The 18903-nt window shown below is 42.7% G+C and overlaps 1 protein-coding gene across 1 annotated transcript in view; it reads right to left on the minus strand.

The window, feature by feature from the left end:
- Positions 1 to 2342: 2342 nt before the first annotated feature.
- Positions 2343 to 18903, minus strand: part of HAUS7 (HAUS augmin like complex subunit 7) — a 31178-nt gene continuing 14617 nt past the window's right edge. Inside the window, exons 4-10 of the mRNA XM_060763179.2 lie at positions 15185 to 15246; positions 13743 to 13858; positions 11264 to 11422; positions 9980 to 10076; positions 6634 to 6861; positions 3415 to 3526; positions 2343 to 2544 (exon numbers count right to left, since the gene is read on the minus strand). Coding sequence (XP_060619162.2) covers positions 2477 to 2544; positions 3415 to 3526; positions 6634 to 6861; positions 9980 to 10076; positions 11264 to 11422; positions 13743 to 13858; positions 15185 to 15246 — 842 coding nt within the window. The 3' untranslated portion in view covers positions 2343 to 2476. The remainder of the gene's footprint in view (positions 2545 to 3414; positions 3527 to 6633; positions 6862 to 9979; positions 10077 to 11263; positions 11423 to 13742; positions 13859 to 15184; positions 15247 to 18903) is intronic.

Raw genomic sequence — 18903 nt, forward strand, 5'->3', positions numbered from 1 at the left:
CATCTTGGAGATCAAGAGCAGGGAAGGCCCTGCTCTTGATCCTGCCTCCTTCGCAGGCACGACAGGTAGGAACAGGTGACGGGGCCTTCTCAATAGTGGCCCCTGGGCTCTGGAACTCCCTTCCCAGTGAAATTAAATCAGCACCCTCCCACCTGGGCTTCAGAAAAAAATAAAGACATGGTTATTGGACCAAGTCTTTGGGCAGTAAAGTAATGCAGTACAAGTAATGAATAGGAAATAAGTGCAATTTGACAATAGGAATGGCCTTCGGATCACGATGTGATCTTAATGCTTTATTAAGATGTTTTAATTCTAGATTTAATTGTTTAAATGTCTGTTTATGTTCTATGTTTAATATGATTGTAATGATTTAATTTATAGTTATATGTTATTGTTTTAGTTATTATGCTTTAGTTTTGTATATATACTGACATCAAATCTTGCCATTACTTGTTGTGCACCGCTTTGATGTCCCTCCCAGGGGTGAGAAAAGCGGTATATAAATGCAGTAAATCTATATAAATAAAAATGTAATGTTTGTTTGTGGGATTAACATAACTCAAAAACCACTGGACCAATTGACAATTTTGGACACAATCCACCTAACAACCCAATGTATGTCCTTCACTCAAAAATTGATTTTCATAGAATCATAGAATCCTAGAGTTGGAAGAGACCTCATGGGCTATCCGGTCCAACCCCCTGCCAAGAAGCAGGAATACTGCATTCAAATCACCCCTGACAGATGGCCATCCAGCCTCTGTTTAAAAGCTTTCAAAGAAGGAGCCTCCACCACACTCCGGGCAGAGAGTTCCACTGCTGAACGGCTCTCACAGTCAGGAAGTTCTTCCTCATGTTCAGATGGAATCTTCTTTCTTGTACTCTGAAGCCATTGTTTCGTGTCCTAGTCTCCAGGGAGCAGAAAACAAGCTTGCTCCCTCCTCCGTGGCTTCCTCTCACATATTTATACATGGCTATCATGTCTCCTCTCAGCCTTCTCTTCTTCAGGCTAAACATGCCCAGCTCCTTAAGACGCTCCTCATAGGGCTTGTTCTCCAGACCCTTGATCATTTTAGTCGCCCTCCTCTGGACACATTCCAGCTTGTCAATATCTCTCTTGAATTGTGGTGCCCAGAATTGGACACAATATTCCAGGTGTGGTCTAACCAAAGTAGAATAGAGGGGTAGCATTACTTCCCTAAATCTAGACACTATGCTCCTATTGACGCAGGCCAAAATCCCATTGGCTTTTTTTTTTTGTCATTCGAGAGTTGTAGTTGCTGGGATTTATAGTACACCAATAATCAAAGAACATTCTGAACTCTACCAATGATGGAATTAAACCAATCTTGGGACACAGAACTCCCATGACCAACAGAAAAAACTAGAAGGGTTTGGTGGGCATTGACCTTGAGTTTGGGAGTTGTAGTTCACCTACATCCAGAGAGCACTTTCGACACAAACAATGATGAATCTGGACCAAACTTGGCATGAATATTCCATATGCCCAAATACGAACACAGATGGAGTTTGGGGGGAATAGACCCTGATATTTGGGAGTTGTAGTTACTGGGATTTATAGTTCACCTACAATCAAAGAGCATTCTGAATCCCACCAGCGATAAACTGGATTAGTAGGAGAAATTCCCACACAGAACACCCATGAACAACAGAAAATACTTAAGGCTATCCAGTCCAACTCTTTTCACCAGGGCAAGAAAATGTAATCAAAGCCCTCCTGACAAAGAGCCATCCAGCCATAGATACAGATATATATATATGATTCACACACACAGAGATATAATATCAGTTTTGAAAGGGACCCCAAGAAGGTCCATTATATGTTGCATGTTTCAGAGTAAGCAAACCAGACAATCTCCAAATCAACACTGACATAAAAACAACAAGAAATACTGTTTACCCATAACCATAAAGGAATTACATATATTAGAAACCATTACTTTATTTTCCGGATCACCAGACTAGGCCACAGCAACGTGTGGGGTGAGAATCTGAACCAGTAACACCCCTGTCCTCCCGTTTGCCACACCCAAGTTGCCACCACCAGGATGGCAGGCAGCTGCAGAAGGGCATAAGCCAACTCAAAGGGAAGCAGTGTCATGGTGGCCAAGGGAGGTACAGGCTGTTGTTGGGAGAGAAGGACAAGAAGAGTGTGCTGTCACCAGTCCTGTTCTACCATAGTTGGTGCAAAAATCACTTTCAGTCCAAGGTGAAGGGGCTCGGGGACTGGGGGAGGCAGTCTCAAGAGTGAGGTGGAAGAATTGTTGTGCCAAAGCAAGAAAGTAAGATAAAGAAAAGAGATAGTGAATATGAACAACATATAGAGAATGAAAAATATATTTTAATGCTCTACAAAAATTTAACCAACTATATATTTACATTTGGGACTACAACCATGATGACACTTCTTTTTTTCTGTGTTTCCCAATCATCTATGCTTCATTCACATTCAGGATCATGAGCAGTCCTTCAATATGCCATGGATAGTCTTGTACTTCTGTTTCAGTTCTTCAAGTTTTGAAGCTGAAAAAGAGAAACACTGCTAGCACCAGAATAATGGAGGGAAGCACCGGGGCACCTTGGAGCCATGGTCTCTATTTCCCTTTGAGCTTGGCAGCCTTCGCCATCCTCCTTTGTTTTCTCTGCCTGCTGCCATTGAAAAAGGGGACACTCAGAAACTTGACTGATCCAACTTTCTTCTGCCACTTTTTAGAGTAACATCTGATGTAGGTAAAGGTAAAGGTTGTCCCCTGACATTAAGTCCAGTCTGGGGTGTGGTGCTCATCTCCATTTCTAAGCCGAAGAGCCGGCGTTGTCCGTAGACACCTCCAAGGTCATGTGGCCGGCATGGCTGCATGGAGCGCCGTTACCTTCCCGCCAGAGCGGTACCTATTGATCTACTCACATTTGCATGTTTTCGAATTGCTAGGTTGGCAGAAGCTAGGGCTGACAATGGAAGCTCACGCCGTTCCCCAGAATCGAACCTGTGACCTTTCAGTCAACAAGCTCAGCAGCTCAGCACTTTAACCCACTGCACCACCGGGGGCTCCTTCTGAAGTACACTATGCTTAATAATATCTGTTTAAATGGGCCTGGCTCCCAGCCTGCCTCCCACTCCCATTGTATATTCCCCCAATTTTCTTCCCTTGAAAAATAGGAGCTTTTTATTAAGCGCAGGTTAGATAATAACTAAGACAGAATCAATTTCTCAGCCTCATCCTGACACTTTTTTTATATCCTGGAGAGAAAGGAAAAGTTGTAACTAGCACTACAGGAAGGAGGATTTTGAAGCTATTCAAATCATAAGATGAAAGCGAAATCCTAGAGACAAGGCTCCATATCAGAGGTGCAGCCAAGCACAAAGTATACACACTCTTTGGGTGCAGGACTTACATAATGAGGATTTGACACTGCCGCTCCAAAACACCTTCTCTTCATGTCTCTGCTTCTCTGTTTCCATAACATAGGCAGTGGTTTCTGTAACCTGAGCCAGACCTTGCAATTCCTGGTGGAAGAAATACACGAAACCAAGGAAACTAATTAGTTACACCATCCCACTAATTTGGCATCCACAGCACTACTAATCCCATCTAGTTCTTCATGATCTGGACTCCTGAATTTGATCAAGCAAATTAGATGGGGAAAAGAGAGGAGACCACATTCCATCTCACTTTTGATCATACATGAAAGGCAGGATCGGGGGACACCAAGCACACTAGATTCTTGTAGCAGCACGACAGATTTTACTGTGGCATAAACCTAAAAGAATTTGAACCCACTTCCATCAAATGCAGATCTCTCCACTTCTGCACAGAGTACAGAGTTGGTATGTGTTTGCAATTCTGTTAGCGTTTAAGATGCACAAGGCCCATATTCTGAAGGCTATGTATATAGGCACACACACCTACCACAAGGAGCTAGAACACATGACAATTTCATCTTGGGTGTTTCATGTTTATAGCCAACTTGAACCCCATTTTGGGAAAAATACAGAATCAAGTAAATAACTAAACAGATGTAGACAGACATGCTGAGGTGTTCACCTCAGGGTCTATGTTTTACTGTATCACTTCAGGTGAGAGGTGGGGTATTACATGACAAAAGGCTTTTCCAGGTGGCTTGATCACACCACCTGGAAAAGCGATCATACCATGTAGAAATCTGCGCATCAGGAAGAAGGACTCTTGTGAGGAAGCGTTAATGCCACCGCTTGTCAACAAAAATTATGTGAGGAAGTATTAATCTTCTTTAATGCCACCAATATTCTGTGAGGAACCTTCTTTTAGATATCAACTAAGCTGCCACCAATATGTTTAGAGACGCTGGTTTATGTCTCTGTTTATCTTTAGTTGTGTTGTGAGGTGACTTTGGTAGTGTGGAATGCACCAAGCATAAAAGCAATGGAGGAGGCAGGTTTGAAATACAAAAAGAACAAGTTTTATTGTTAACAGAACGTAATTGTTTCAGTTTTGAGAATTTGAACTTGGCACAAGGCTTGATGTTACAAAATGGCTGGTTTGAGATACATTCAGGCTTCTGATGTTACAATTCTACAAACTCCTTCTTCAGTGAAGTGCTTATACTACTTCAGAGTTCCCTATTGTGAATATCCACACTGTTTGCCCTATACTCGGAACAAACCACTGATCACCAGTCTTTCCTTACTGGCGATCTTTTAAACCCCCTCTGTTAGATTCTTTTAACCTAAGCAATCTAACAAGGTAACACCTTCAGCTCTCTTGCTGAAGAAATATTCACAAATTCTAAGAACTACTGAATTCTCACAGCTTCACAACCCAGAGCCCTAACTGACTCTGAACCTCTTCCCCGGGTCTCATCCACCGGACTAAACTACTTTTCCCAGAGTCCTTTCTTGACTCTGCTATTTCCCAGAGCCCTTAACTGGCTCTGCTCTTCTCCTCAGGGTCTCTTCCTCCTGACTGGAAATTAACTGACACTTTCAAACCTTTTTCTCCTTAAGCTCCGCCCACCTCCTCTTCTGCCTTGTCTTGTCATGTCACCATGGCAACCTATCCCTCACAGCTAGGCCATGGCAATAAATGTAATACATAAATACAGATTCAAACACATTATAGATAACACTTTATAATAAACATTATAAATACAGTTTAAACACATTACATTAAACACTCTATAATAAACATTTCTCTACAACTCTATAAAGGCCTCCACCACCCTCCCTTCTTATGTACAAGGGTTGTGTGTGGAACTTCATCACAGTCTGAAGTGATACAGCCCAGACACAGGTTGAATGATAGCAGGAACTGTCACTGAACATCGAGAAAACCAAAGTCCTCTTCCAGCAGTCACCAGGCAATCCCTCTCGAATGCGAGAAATACAGCTTAATGGTGTAACATTAGAAAAGTTGACCATTTCCGATACTTTGACAGCCAGCTCTCCACAAGTCAACACTGACACTGAAATTCGACACCGCCTGAGCTCTGTGAGTGCAGCATTTTTCCAAATGAAGCAGAGAGTGTTTGAAGACCAGGACATCCGTAGGGATACCGAGGTGCTTGTTTATAGAGCTATTGTCCTCCCAACCCTGCTATACGCCTGCGAGATGTGGACTGCCTACAGACGTCACATGCAACTCCTGGAATGATTCCATCAGCCCTGCCTCCGAAAAATCCTGCAAATCTCTTGGGAAGACAAGTGGAAAAATGTCAGCATGCTGGAAGAAGCAAAGACCACCAGCACTGAAGCAATGGTCCTCTGCCATCAACTCTGACCGGCCACGTTGTCCGAATGCCGTACACCGTCTCCCAAAGCAGTTTAAAAGCTTCCAAAGAAGGAGCCTCCACCACACTCCGGTGCAGAGAGTTTCACTGCTGAACGGCTCTCACAGGCAGGAAGTTCTTCCTCATGTTCAGATGGAATCCCCTTTCTTGTAGTTTGAAGCCATTGCTCCGCATCCTAGTCTCCAGGGCAGCAGAAAACAAGCTTGCTCCTTCCTTCCTGTGAGTTCCTCTCACATATTTATAAATGGCTATCATATCTCCTCTCAGCCTTCTCTTCTTCAGGCTAAACATGCCCAGCTCCTTAAGCCACTCCTCATAGGGCTTGTTCTCCAGAACCTTGATCATTTTAGTCGCCCTCCTCTGGACACATTCCAACTTGTCAATATCTCCCTTCAATTGTGGTGCCCAGAATTGGACACAATATTCCAGGTGTGGTCTAACCAAAGCAGAATAGAGCATGGGTAGCATTACTTCCCTAGATCTAGACCAATGGTTCTCAACCTAGGGTCCCCAGATGTTTTTGGCCTTCAACTCCCAGAAATCCTAACAGTTGGGATTTCTGGGAGTTGTAGGCCAGAAACATCTGGGGACCCCAGGTTGAGAACCACTGATCTAGACACTATGCTCCTGTTGATGCAGGCCAAAATCCCATTGGCTTTTTTTGCCACCACATCACATTGTTGGCTCATGTTTAACTTGTTGTCCATGAGGACTCCAAGATCTTTTTCACATGTACTGCTCTCGAGCCAGGCGTCCCCCATAGTCGGAAGTGAATGAACGAATAAACAACAACATGCTGCTGCTACATGGACTGATTAAATTGAGCCCCTTCCTTGCCCCCAGTCTCACCTGCACACAAAGTGTCAAGCTCTCGTGCACATCTTGGAAGAGGGGACCACAGGGGCTCAGCTTAAGAGCTCGTCGCTCACTGTGCTTCTGTAGGTCACTCTCATACACCTGCTCAAAGGCAAGGAGCAGGTGGCTGAAGTCAGATGCAATCAGTTTGAGGGTCTGCAGAGTTGTGCCACTGTCGGGGGATGCATCTGCCACATCCAGGTCCTCCTGCAGGAAAGGACACTGAAAAGGCCCAGTTTTGTTACTGTAAGAAAGTAATCTGTTATCATCTTGGATCCCATGCCAAGCTCTGGTGTACCTGAGCCTCCCCACCCTACTCTCATCAGGCAAGAACAGTCACTATTTAGAACTCATCCCTTTCTCAATCAGCAAACATCAGCCTCCCATTATGACTCAAAGAACAGATCTGAACTTACCCATATATTCCGGCATAAAAGACGACTGGGTGTATAAGATGACCCCCAACTTTTTCAGTTAAAATATAGAGTTTGGGATATACTCGTCATATAAGTCTCTTCCAACACACACCAAATAAAAATTTTAAAGCATCAGATTTGATTTCAATATGGTAATTTTCCTATTACTGTACCTCCTTCTCTGCCTCTCAGATCTCTCACATGCGCACCTGCACTGCTTCACTGCAGTCTTCAGGAGTGAGATCTGAGAGGCAGAGGAGGAGGTGCGGTAATAGGATGCAGGGCGGGCCAGACAGGTAAAAGAGGTGTGTTTTTCTGGGCCCAGAGCCATTCTATCTCTTTTTTCCATACCCCGAGCACCCCGGACGCCTGCAGCTTGCTACACCCTTCACTTACACCTTCCCGGTGAGGCGACCCTTCACCTCACCATCGGGACCTCATTAAGTCCACGAATCCTGATGAATGGATTTTCTTCTACCGTACTTGTACAATTTCGCCTTTAATGCTTTCATACAGTCGCTGCATACGGCAGGGACACAGGCACTGCCATTTTTGAGCTCCCCCCACAATATGCAGCAACCAAATATTCTCCAATCCGGATTGGAAGTTTCAGCACCCGCTCTATAAGAAGACTCCCATGCATAAGGCTACTCCAGCGTATAAGACGACCCCTGTGTATAAGACAACCCCCATGTATAAGACTACTCCCGCATATAAGACGACCCCTGACTTTTGAGAAAATTTTCTTGGGTTAGAAAGTAGTCTTATATGGCAGAATATACAGTAATTTGTATTTCTCTGATGTCCTTTGTAAATGAAATTCTATGGCGGGATAGTACTGCAGGAGGTCTAAGTACTTACTTTGACAAGGCAAGTAAGAAAAGTGAGGGAATATGTGGCCCTGTTCTGCTTTTTTTTTTCTCTAGACACGGTGCCAAGGTTGGAGAACAACTATCTGGTTTGCTGAACTAGAAAGGCATTTTGTCTGGCCTGGCAGTACTTTTAAGATAGACCTTCCAGCAGATTTTGAATTTTGAATGGCTATAATCGTTACATTTTAGCACATCAAGATGACAACTTTAAGAAGGCAGTAGAAAGCACAGTGAGGAAAAAAAATAACAAAAACCAGTAACAAAAGGGAGCCAGGAGCCTAGGACTCAATAACATTTATAGTGACAGAATACAGCAGGTTAAGAGCAGAGAAGGGAAGGAAGCAAAAACCTCCTGAATATAGAGATAGCAGCTGGAGAACATCTCATAAGAGGAAGGAAACAAGGGAAACACAAATGTGGCAAAACCTTTGGAGAAGCAGGGGTGGCAACTCTTCTATCCATCTTTACAACCACTTTTTATTAGTAATTTTCACCATAGAATCCTAGAGTTGGAAGAGACTTCGTGGGCCATCCAGTCCAACCCCCTGCCAAGAAGCAGGAAAATCACATTGAAAGCACCCCTGACAGATGGTCATCCAGCCTCTGCTTAAAAGCATCCACCACACTCTGGGGCAGAGAGTTCCACTGCTGAACTGCTCTCACAGTCTGGAAGTTCTTCCTAATGTTCAGGTGGAATCTCCTTTCTTGTAGTTTGAAGCCATTGTTTCGCGTCCTAGTTTCCAAGGAAGCAGAAAACAAGCTTGCCCCCTCCTCCCTATGACTTCCCCTCACATATTTGTACATGGCCATCATGTCTCCTTTCAGCCTTCTCTTCTGCAGGATAAACATGCCCAGCTCTTTAAGCCACTCCTCATAGGGCTTGTTCTGCAGACCCTTTATCATTTTAGTCACCCTCCTCTGGACACATTCCAGCTTGTCAGCGTCTCCCTTCAATTGCAATGCCCTGAATTGGACACAGTATTTCAGGTGTGGTCTGACCAAGGCAAAATAGAGGGGGAGCATGACATCCCTGGATCTAGACACTATACTCCTATTTATGCAGGCCAACTTATAACTCTTTCACTAGCAAAGGATAATTAATCACTGAATTACAGAACCATGATACATCATGAGTATCTATTACACTGGTCAAATAAATATCATTGGATATTGCTGTACTAACACATCAATATCCTATGATAAATTCATACAGTCTAAAACAAGAGGTGCCATGGACAAATGATGCTGATGCAATACACTAGCAGAGTAAGGAAGTTGTAGCTGACAAAAGGCAATATCCACTAGGTTTGTGCAACCACAATCCGTTTTGATGTCCTGGATTTTAATGGGAGTCCCAATCCATTTATTGGAAGCTTCCCAAATTCAGGAGGACAGAAATCCGTTTTCAATCCAGGAAGCTGAAATACTTGTTTTCTATCTGGCCCACTGGTGGCAATGGAGTGATAGGACTTCCCACAGGCTCCCCTTCCCATCATTTTAGGGATTGTGTTTGTCCTTATAGCCTTCATTAAAAGCCTCAAAGTTAAGATACCACTCTTTCTGCAATATTTTCCTTTCTGTCTGTAGAAGAGACAGGGTTTAATGCTTGATTAAAGCTGTTTCTGCTCTAGAGGAGACAGGAGCTGTAGGCACACATGCTCTCTCCTTGAAGCAAGCAGTTTTCCAAGGTGTTTTAAGGAGGCTTCCCATTTCTCAGGGAAGGAAGAGGGATCAACCTGGAAGTATCCTATCCTGGGCTTCCTTTAAAAAGCCCTCTCTTCTCTCTTGATTTGGAGATGCTGGAGTGGTGCCCTTTTCTCCCTCAAGCTTTTTCTTCTAGTGACTGCCTCCCTTCCCACACTCCATGTGTAACCAAAAGCAGCTGGTTTTTGACAGTCACTGTTCTTTTGTGGTCAATTCGCTTCCGAAACAACCAAACCACCAAACAAGCCAAAAGCAAATGTCCATAATGAATCTATGCACAAGCCTAGTATCCACTAGCCTAACCCATACATCACAAAACCATCCCTTTACTGAACAAAGATAACTTACCTGAGCTTTCAGATCTTTAAGAGCTGCCACGGTGTCTTCCAGCTTCTTCAACTCATCTATAAGGGTCTTTTCATGAGAAGTCTCTGATAGAAGGGACCTTGATAGAGAAGACAAGGAGGTTTTGTCACTGCTACCTCAATAAGAGTATAGTATAGAATGAGTCTTTATTAATGACTTAGATGAAGGGCTAGAAGGCAGGATCATCAAGTTTGCAGATGACACCAAATTGGGAGGGATAGCCAATACTCCAGAGGACAGGAGCAGGATTCAAAATGATCTTGACAGATTAGAGAGATGGGCCAAAACTAACAAAATGAAGTTCAACAGGGACAAATGCAAGATACTCCACTTTGGCAGAAAAAACGAAATGCAAAGATACAGAATGGGGGACAATGCCTGGCTCGAGAGCAGTACGTGTGAAAAAGATCTTGGAGTCCTCGTGGACAACAAGTTAAACATGAACCAACAATGTGATGTGGCGGCAAAAAAAGCCAATGGGATTTTGGCCTGCATCAATAGGAGCATAGTGTCTAGATCTAGGGAAGTAATGCTACCCCTCTATTCTGCTTTGGTTAGACCACACCTGGAATATTGTGTCCAATTCTGGGCACCACAATTCAAGAGAGATATTGACAAGCTGGAATGTGTCCAGAGGAGGGCGACTAAAATGATCAAGGGTCTGGAGAACAAGCCCTATGAGGAGCGGCTTAAGGAGCTGGGCATGTTTAGCCTGAAGAAGAGAAGGCTGAGAGGAGATATGATAGCCATGTATAAATATGTGAGAGGAAGCCACAGGGAGGAGGGAGCAAGCTTGTTTTCTAGGACACAATGTTTTCTAGGACGCAATGGAACAATGGCTTCAAACTACAAGAAAGGAGATTCCATCTGAACATGAGGAAGAATTTCCTGACTGTGAGAGCCGTTCAGCAGTGGAACTCTCTGCCCCGGAGAGTGGTGGAGGCTCCTTCTTTGGAAGCTTTTAAACAGAGGCTGGATGGCCATCTGTCAGGAGTGATTTGAATGCATTATTCCTGCTTCTTGGCAGGGGGTTGGGCTGGATGGCCCATGAGGTCTCTTCCAACTCTTTGATTCTATGATTCTATGAGTTAAGAAACCGTCCATTCAACCTGACATTTTATGAATGCTTCCTGCTCTTGGTTTCTTATCTTGACTGAGCACAGAATTATAGCTCCACTCTAGCTCAAGAAACAGGTCCTTCAAGGACTTCTGGAGTCTTTTTCTTAAATTCTGGCAGATGGTAAGCATAAAAATCAAGGAGCTCACCTTTTATGCAATGCTTCTTCATCTGCTAGGAAATGCTTGATGTCCGAGCTCCAGGGATGACACTGTGGATTCAACACAGCCTGCAGGTCAGGGCTGCAGAAAACCTGTTTGATGAACTCTCCATTCCTCCAAACCATTTCCAGTAAAGATTCTTCAGTGCTAAAAGATAGAGAAAAGGAGGCTAGAAGACTACTGCAGGCCTTTGGGTCACCATGGTCAAATGATACTTAGGCTGTTGAAAAGGTGCTTTGTAATCCCAGTTAAATAGAACTACTTATAGTGCAGAACAGGACTGGGAAAATACAATATGCGGGCTAGATTTTCATGGTTTGAAAAGAATGGCAAGGGGTCATTTTTAAAACTTTTTTTTTTCAAATAAGAGGACTGGGAGGCATTTTTGTTGTCTTCTGGGCCACTTCACACCCATGGTAGAGCTTTTGTGAAACCATAAATAAACTGGAAGCCAGAAGTAAAAGCCAGAAATCAATTGTTTTTTAAAAAAAGACCTCTGCCGGGTCTAAAATAGTCCAAGGGGGCATAGAAACAGGGCATGAATGTCCACACACACCTTCCATGTGGCTGTTCAGGCAAGGATTGATAGGAAATTTAATTTCATCACATCTAGAAGATGTTAGGTGAAGAAAGGCTGATCCAGAAACCAAAGAAGCTGTGATTCAAAAGTGTTTCTAAAGGCCATGTTGTTCTAAGTACAGTGTGAAACATTATTGTAAAGAAAGTATCATCTTGAGTTTGGTACTTCTTTTGAAAAGTAACATGTCACCTTTCACTTTAAAAGTAAGGCACTTGTACTGTACTGTTAAACCTTAATTTTAGTTACCATTTATTAATTAGTTTTTCAATTTTACTCAGAAAATACAAAAAAATGGTACCAAATCTCACAAGATGACTATAACATTTTTCAAGTTTCATTTCAAATTTTCCCTTTTATACCCATGTTAAAGTTGTCATGGTACTTTTAACAGTTAATGCTAGTCATGGCATTATTACTCCACAAAGAAGCAAATGTGTTATTGATAATATTATTTCTAATGTATTACTTTAGAAACAAAAAGAAGGCCCAAAATACAATCCCTTGAATCAATTACAGGCCTCTCTCATCTTTTGAAGTGGGAGAACTTGTACAATTGGTATCTAACTAAATACCCCCCCCCCGCCCCCACTGTACATAAAATTACTAGAGCTCTTGGATATTAAATTCCATCCCACTATATCAAATGACACAGTGAAAGGTATACCTTAGATAAAATGGCAAAATCAAAGTTTGCTTTTCTGTAATTAAAAAACAATACAGCCATAGAAGAATCTGTAGATGTAGAATTTGCTGATATGGAGGGCCAGCTATATTATCTATGGAAGTATGTGTTTCTGACTATTTATGCAGACATGCAACTACTACCCAATTGTCTCCCACTATGCCCCAGATACTGTATTACATTCCTCCTCTCCCTCCCCACCCCATAAAATAGTTATCTAAATTCTAGACCCCAAAACATCCAGGGTTTAATTTGCATAGAACACCTAATTAATTTCTGGACAATTCAAATTTCTCAATCAGCAGGCTTTTTAGAAGCGAAGAATTCCAGACTTTTGTCAATTGGACCAATGTAATCTTGCCCAGCATGTGAACAATAAAGCCAAGAACTCAAAAGAGAAAGGGCATTAAGTCCCTCCAGCACAGTGTTTCTCAATCTGGGGGTCAGGACCCCTGGGGGGTTGCCAAAGACCATAAGAAAACACAGTATTTTCTGCTGGTCATGGGGGGGGGGGGGGTTCTGTGTGGAAAGTTTGGCCCAATTCGATCGTTGGTGGGTTTCAGAATGCTCTTTGATTGTAGGTGTACTATAAATCCCAGCAACTACAATTCCTAAATGTCAAGGTCTATTTCCCCAAACTCCACCAGTGTCCACATTTGGGCATATTGAGTATTTGTGCCAAGTTTGGTCCAGATCTATCATTGTTTGAGTCCACAGTGCTCTCTTGATGTAGGTGAACTACAACTCCAAAACTCAAAGTCAATGCCCACCAAAACCTTCCAGTGTTTTCTGTTCATGGGAGTTCTGTGTGACAAATTTGGTTCAATTCCACTTTTGGTAGAGTTCAGAATGCTCTTTGATTGTAGATTAACTATAAATCCCAGCAACTATAACTCCCAAATTACAAAATCACACCCCTCCCCAACTCCACCAGCATTCAAACTTGGGCATATCAGCTATTTGTGCTAAATTTGATTCAGTGAATGAAAATACATCCTGCATATTAGATATTTACATTACGATTCATAACAGTAGCAGTTATGAAGTAGCAACAAAAATATTTTTATGGCTCGGAGTCACCACAGCATGGGGAACTGTTTTATGGGTTCGCGGCATTAGGAAGGTTAAGAAACACTGCTCTAGCAGATCTTGCTGGAAGACACAGCTGCTGATCTCCTTTGTGTCTGAAAAAAAAATCTCCTCACCTGGAACAAATGCTAGAGTCAGATACTGAGTCAGATACAGCCAAGTCAGCCTGAGCCGGAATTACAGCTACTAGTTGTTCCAGGAAGTGGAGCTGCTTCTGGGCAGAGGCCTTTCCCTGCAAGGATGAAAGCACAAGACAAGTCACACTGTGATAGTTCCTCTATGCCAGCATCTCTTTCCTGGCAGAGCTCACTCAGAAGAATTCTGCCTCTTAATGTGAAACCAGTTAATTTATTATTTAATAAATTAACCTAATATGTCTTTCCACAAACGCCACTATTACCTTTTCATCCATGTTCAGCAGTATTTCCAATTTTAATTTTACATTTGGCCTTCCCATAGTTTTAATTGTATGTTGTCTTATTGATAATGTTATATGTTTATGTTTTATTTTAATTGCTTGTATTGTTGCGATTATTGCTTGTATTGTTGTATTCAGGCTCGGCCTCATGTAAGCCGCACGGAGTCCCTTGGGGAGATGGTAGCGGGGTACAAATAAAGTGTTATTATTATTATTTATTTATTTATTTACGACTTAAATCAAGACATAGTTTTCTTAGATCTACAGAGACACTCGCTGGAACACCCCAGCAAGCAAGAGTCCAAGAGTGGCAGGCCCAAACCCAGCACCTCAGTTCATGGGTGGTACCAGATGAGAGACTCCCCCCTGGGCACACAGAAGACTGGGCGACTTGGAAGGCGCTGAACAGACTGCGCTCTGGCACCACGAGATGCAGAGCCAACCTTCAGAAATGGGGCTACAGGGTGGAATCCTCAGCATGCGAGTGCGGAGAAGAACAAACCACTGACCACCTGCTGCAATGCACCCTGAGCCCTGCCACATGCACAATGGAGGACCTTCTTGCGGCAACCCCAGAGGCACTCCAAGTGGCCAGATACTGGTCAAAGGACATTTAACCAAATACCAAATTTGTAAAATGTGTGTGTGTGTTTTTCTTCCCTTTTTTCTTTTTAATCTGTGTGTTTGTTTTACTTTGTTAGAATTGTAATACAATGGTTGCTGATGACACGATAAATAAATAAATTTATTTACAGTATTTGTATACCGCTTTTCTCACCCCGAGGGGGACTCAAAGCAGTTAAAACAGCATTCAGAAGAGTGTAATGAAAGTTTAAAAAGTGTAGAATGAAAATCCTTTGAAAGAAGAGTTAAAGAAGAAGCTATTTTTTAAGGGTATAATCTCAGATTTTTAAATAGTTTTACACAGTGGGCCCTTAGTATCTGCTCGGATTTGAATCCAGGAGCCTCCATGGATATAAAAATCCATGGATGCTCAAGTCCGTGTACTGTAGTAAAATGAAACATGGCATGGAGAAAAGGGGTATACCCAGGGAACAGTTTGGCAATGGACTAAGAAGTCTTGGGAGGTGAGAAGAACTTCATTCCACTGACATCCCTGCTTGCATCACCAGTCCTTACCTTGATGAGGTCCAGGTCATTCGCGGGGCAAAGTGTCAGATCATACCCCAGCTTGGCCATCCCTGTTGGAATAGGAGATTGTTCGAATTACACACACTTTCCACTCATGTTTCAAACAATATGAGCATGCACTTACTATTCTCCTCTCAACCAAACTTGCTCCACAGCACCAGTTTAAACATAATCTCTCCAGCAACATGAGCAGTGCTGCTCATGAGACAACTTATTATATATATATTTTTTGTGTTTTTACCTACATCATTTATAGTATATTTATGTTCATATGTTTTTGAATTTGTTGTACCCCACCTTGAGCCATCAGGAGAGGCAGGCAACAAATAAAATTTATCATCATCACCACCATCATCATCTTGCACAGGTGAGTGTGCCTAATTCAGAAAAGCCAATGGGATTTTGGCCTGCATCAATAGGAGCATAGTGTCTAGGTCCAGGGAAGTAATGTTACCCCTCTATTCTGCTTTGATTAGACCACACCTGGAATACTGTGTCCAATTCTGGGCACCACAATTCAAGAGAGATATTGACAAGCTGGAATATGTCCAGAGGAGGGCGACTAAAATGATCAAGGGTCTGGAGAACAAGCCCTATGAGGAGCGGCTTAAGGAGCTGGGCATGTTTAGCCTGAAGAAGAGGCGGCTTCCAACTCTTTGATTCTATTATTCTAAGTCAGGCTGTCAGCCTACCTCTATACTGTCCTCAAATCCTATCAACTAAGACCATTCCTCCAGAGACTTAGGTGGGAAATTTTTCTTTCCTAAGTAAGTTGCAATTATCCTTTCCCATAAGAGATACAAGGGGCTGGGCCCAGTCTTTAATGATGTTAAACTGTCACTGTTATTTCACCTCATGCCATCATAGAATCATAGAGTTGGGAGATACCTCATGGGCCATCCAGTCCAACCCCCTGCCAAGAAGCAGGAATATTGCATTCAAAGCACACCCGACAGATGGCCATCCAGCCTCTGTTTAAAAGCTTCCAAAGAAGGAGCCTCCACCACACTCCGGGGCAGAGAGTTCCACTGCTGAACGGCTCTCACAGTCAGGATGTTCTTCCTCATGTTCCGATGGAATCTCCTTTCAGAGCAGTTGATGTAAAAGACTAAGGACAAGTTGAATATTGTCTATCTGACATGTTTGAGACCAAATGTGTTCTATATTTCAGCCTTTTTTGGATTTTGGAATACTGTGAGATCTCTTAAGTATGGGGCCTGAGTCTAACCACAAAATTCATTGGTGTTACGGGTACACCTTATACACATAGCCTGACAACAAACACCACAGGGATGTTCATCCTTCCCTATGCTATCCAAAGCTTGCACATATATGTGTGTGTCTATGTATGCCAGGAGTCATCAAACTAAGGCCCGAGGGCCGGATACGGCCCTCCAAGGTCATTTACCTGGCCCTTGCTCAGGGTCAACCTAAGTCTGAAATGACTTGAAAGCACACAACAACAACAACAACAACAACAACAATTCTATCTCATCAGCCAAAAGCAGGCCCACACTTCCCACTGAAATACTAATCAGTTTATATTTGTTAAAATTGTTCTCTATTTTAATTATTGTATTGTTTTTAAGTGTTTTTTGCATTACAAATAAGATATGTGCCGTGTGCATAGGAATTCATTCATGTTTTTTTTCTCAAATTATAATCCGGCCCTCCAACAGTTTGAGGGACTGTGACCTGGCCCTCTGTTTACAAAGTTTGTGGACCCCTGAATTAAATCATAAAACATAACAACATCAAAACATGGAGTTAAAAACATATTCAAATAAACATTAAAATCACATAATCCATAAGCATAGTGCAGGCCATTCCAGTATCAAATAACACTTGCACATAATCCCTGTTTGTTCCTTGTATTGCTTACTGCCCAAATGCTTGATTCCACAGCCAAGTTTTTGCTTTTTTTCCCTGAAGGCCAAGAGAAAGGGCGTTGATCTAATTTCATTGGGGAGAGCATTCAATAGATAAGAGGCCACCACTGAGAAGGCCTTGTCTCTCGTCCCCACCAATTGCGAAGGATGTGGGACCGAAAACAGGGCCTCCCCGGATGATCTTAACCTTTGAGATGGTTCATAGAGGGAGGCATGTTCGGGCAGGTAAGTTGGGCCAGAACACGGCCAAATACACTCAGTATGGCTACTCTTATAATTATACTTTCAAAATAAAAACTCGCAATTGTCATTTTAACATTTAAGCTTTAGTATTGCACCAAGCTAAATGAATTCGTTGAAATAATTCCATCCAAGGGCACACTTCAAATCCATAAACTCTACCAGTATGGCCACCCAGACAACTGTCAGCTTTCAAGTGCTGCATTTACCCATTCTGTCCCTCTATCCAATGAAGATGACCAGTACTTCTATAATGATAGGATATGTAGCCTACTATACTGAAATGATCAGCTACTTTGAATAGTTTACATACAAAAATCTCCAGTCTTACACATCTTTCAAAAATTCACTGTAATTGGTTCTATACACTTCAACATCTGTAGAATGATCTCACTATGGTTGGCTCTGCCAATGTGGAGCAGATGCTGGCCACCTTCGAGCTCTACTGAGGAGTCTGAACTAAAACTTCTACAAAAAAGGATTTCTACCTTTCTCTTTTTCTTAGCCAGCACTTCACAACCAAATGACAAAACTGCAACAGAGAATCAGGGGGAAGTTGCCCTTAAGTTAAACAACTTATTTCGCATTGTACAAGTCTCCTTGCAGAAGACAACAGTTTGGAAAAGTTCCCCTCTTTTGCAATACAACTATTAGAATGTCTCAACCAGAAAGGCTAACTGGGGGAATTATAGGGGTTTTTTTTTCCTCTTAAAAAGTTGCAAGTTCAGGCTGCAGTCTTGCAAACAATTTCATTAGGTATTAACATGTTCCTGCAGTTCAGACAGTCCCCAAGTTATGAACAAGATAAGTTCTGTAGGTTTGTTATTCAGCTGAATTTGTATGTAAGTCAGAAAAGGGACATTTTTAAGTGCAACTCCTGCCACACACACACACAAGCTTTGGACAGCATAAGGAAAGTGTACTGTTGCACGCTGGGCCTGAAATAATGTCTGTTTACACGACGTGCCTTCTGTATGCCCAACGGGATGCCAGGGTGCCTCAGCTGAAGGGCCCCTTAGATTTCCCAACACAAAGTTCTATTGAGGCTCAAAATAAGTTCAACAAAGTTCTTTATTTGGGCTTAAATCTTCAAACAAATGAAGTAAATGCTTTATAACCTTGGAAAACCGGTAGCTTTCTTAATCTGCTATCAAGGGCAGGCAACTGGTGGTAAACTGTTCCTTTCTTCCTTAGGGAAATCTTCTGACCCCTCCCTGGGCAATCTTTCTTTACCTTGCTGGCATAAGGCCCCTACTCCCGGCTCCAAGCTGCTTTATGGATAGCCTGAGTGGTCCCTTACCAGACAAGATTTCTGTAGATCTGCCAAGCTGAACGGTGTCCTTTAGATTACTCCACGAAGGCTGTAGGAACTGTCCTGGCTGTATTCCCCCAGCAAAAGCTGTGGAAATTCCTTACTCCCCCAGCAGAGCTGTGAGTAGTGAAGCCTTTGTGCAGGTGGGATAGAGAAACCCACACGTCCTGCTATTAGGCTTCAAACAGTGAGACTGAACAAAAGTCCTCCTTTGCCTCCAAAACCCTGGGGAAAGGGGCAGGTCTAAAGACTCGATGATTGCCAGG

Source organism: Anolis sagrei, chromosome 2 (genome assembly GCF_037176765.1).
Source record: "Anolis sagrei isolate rAnoSag1 chromosome 2, rAnoSag1.mat, whole genome shotgun sequence".
NCBI lineage: Eukaryota > Metazoa > Chordata > Lepidosauria > Squamata > Dactyloidae > Anolis > Anolis sagrei.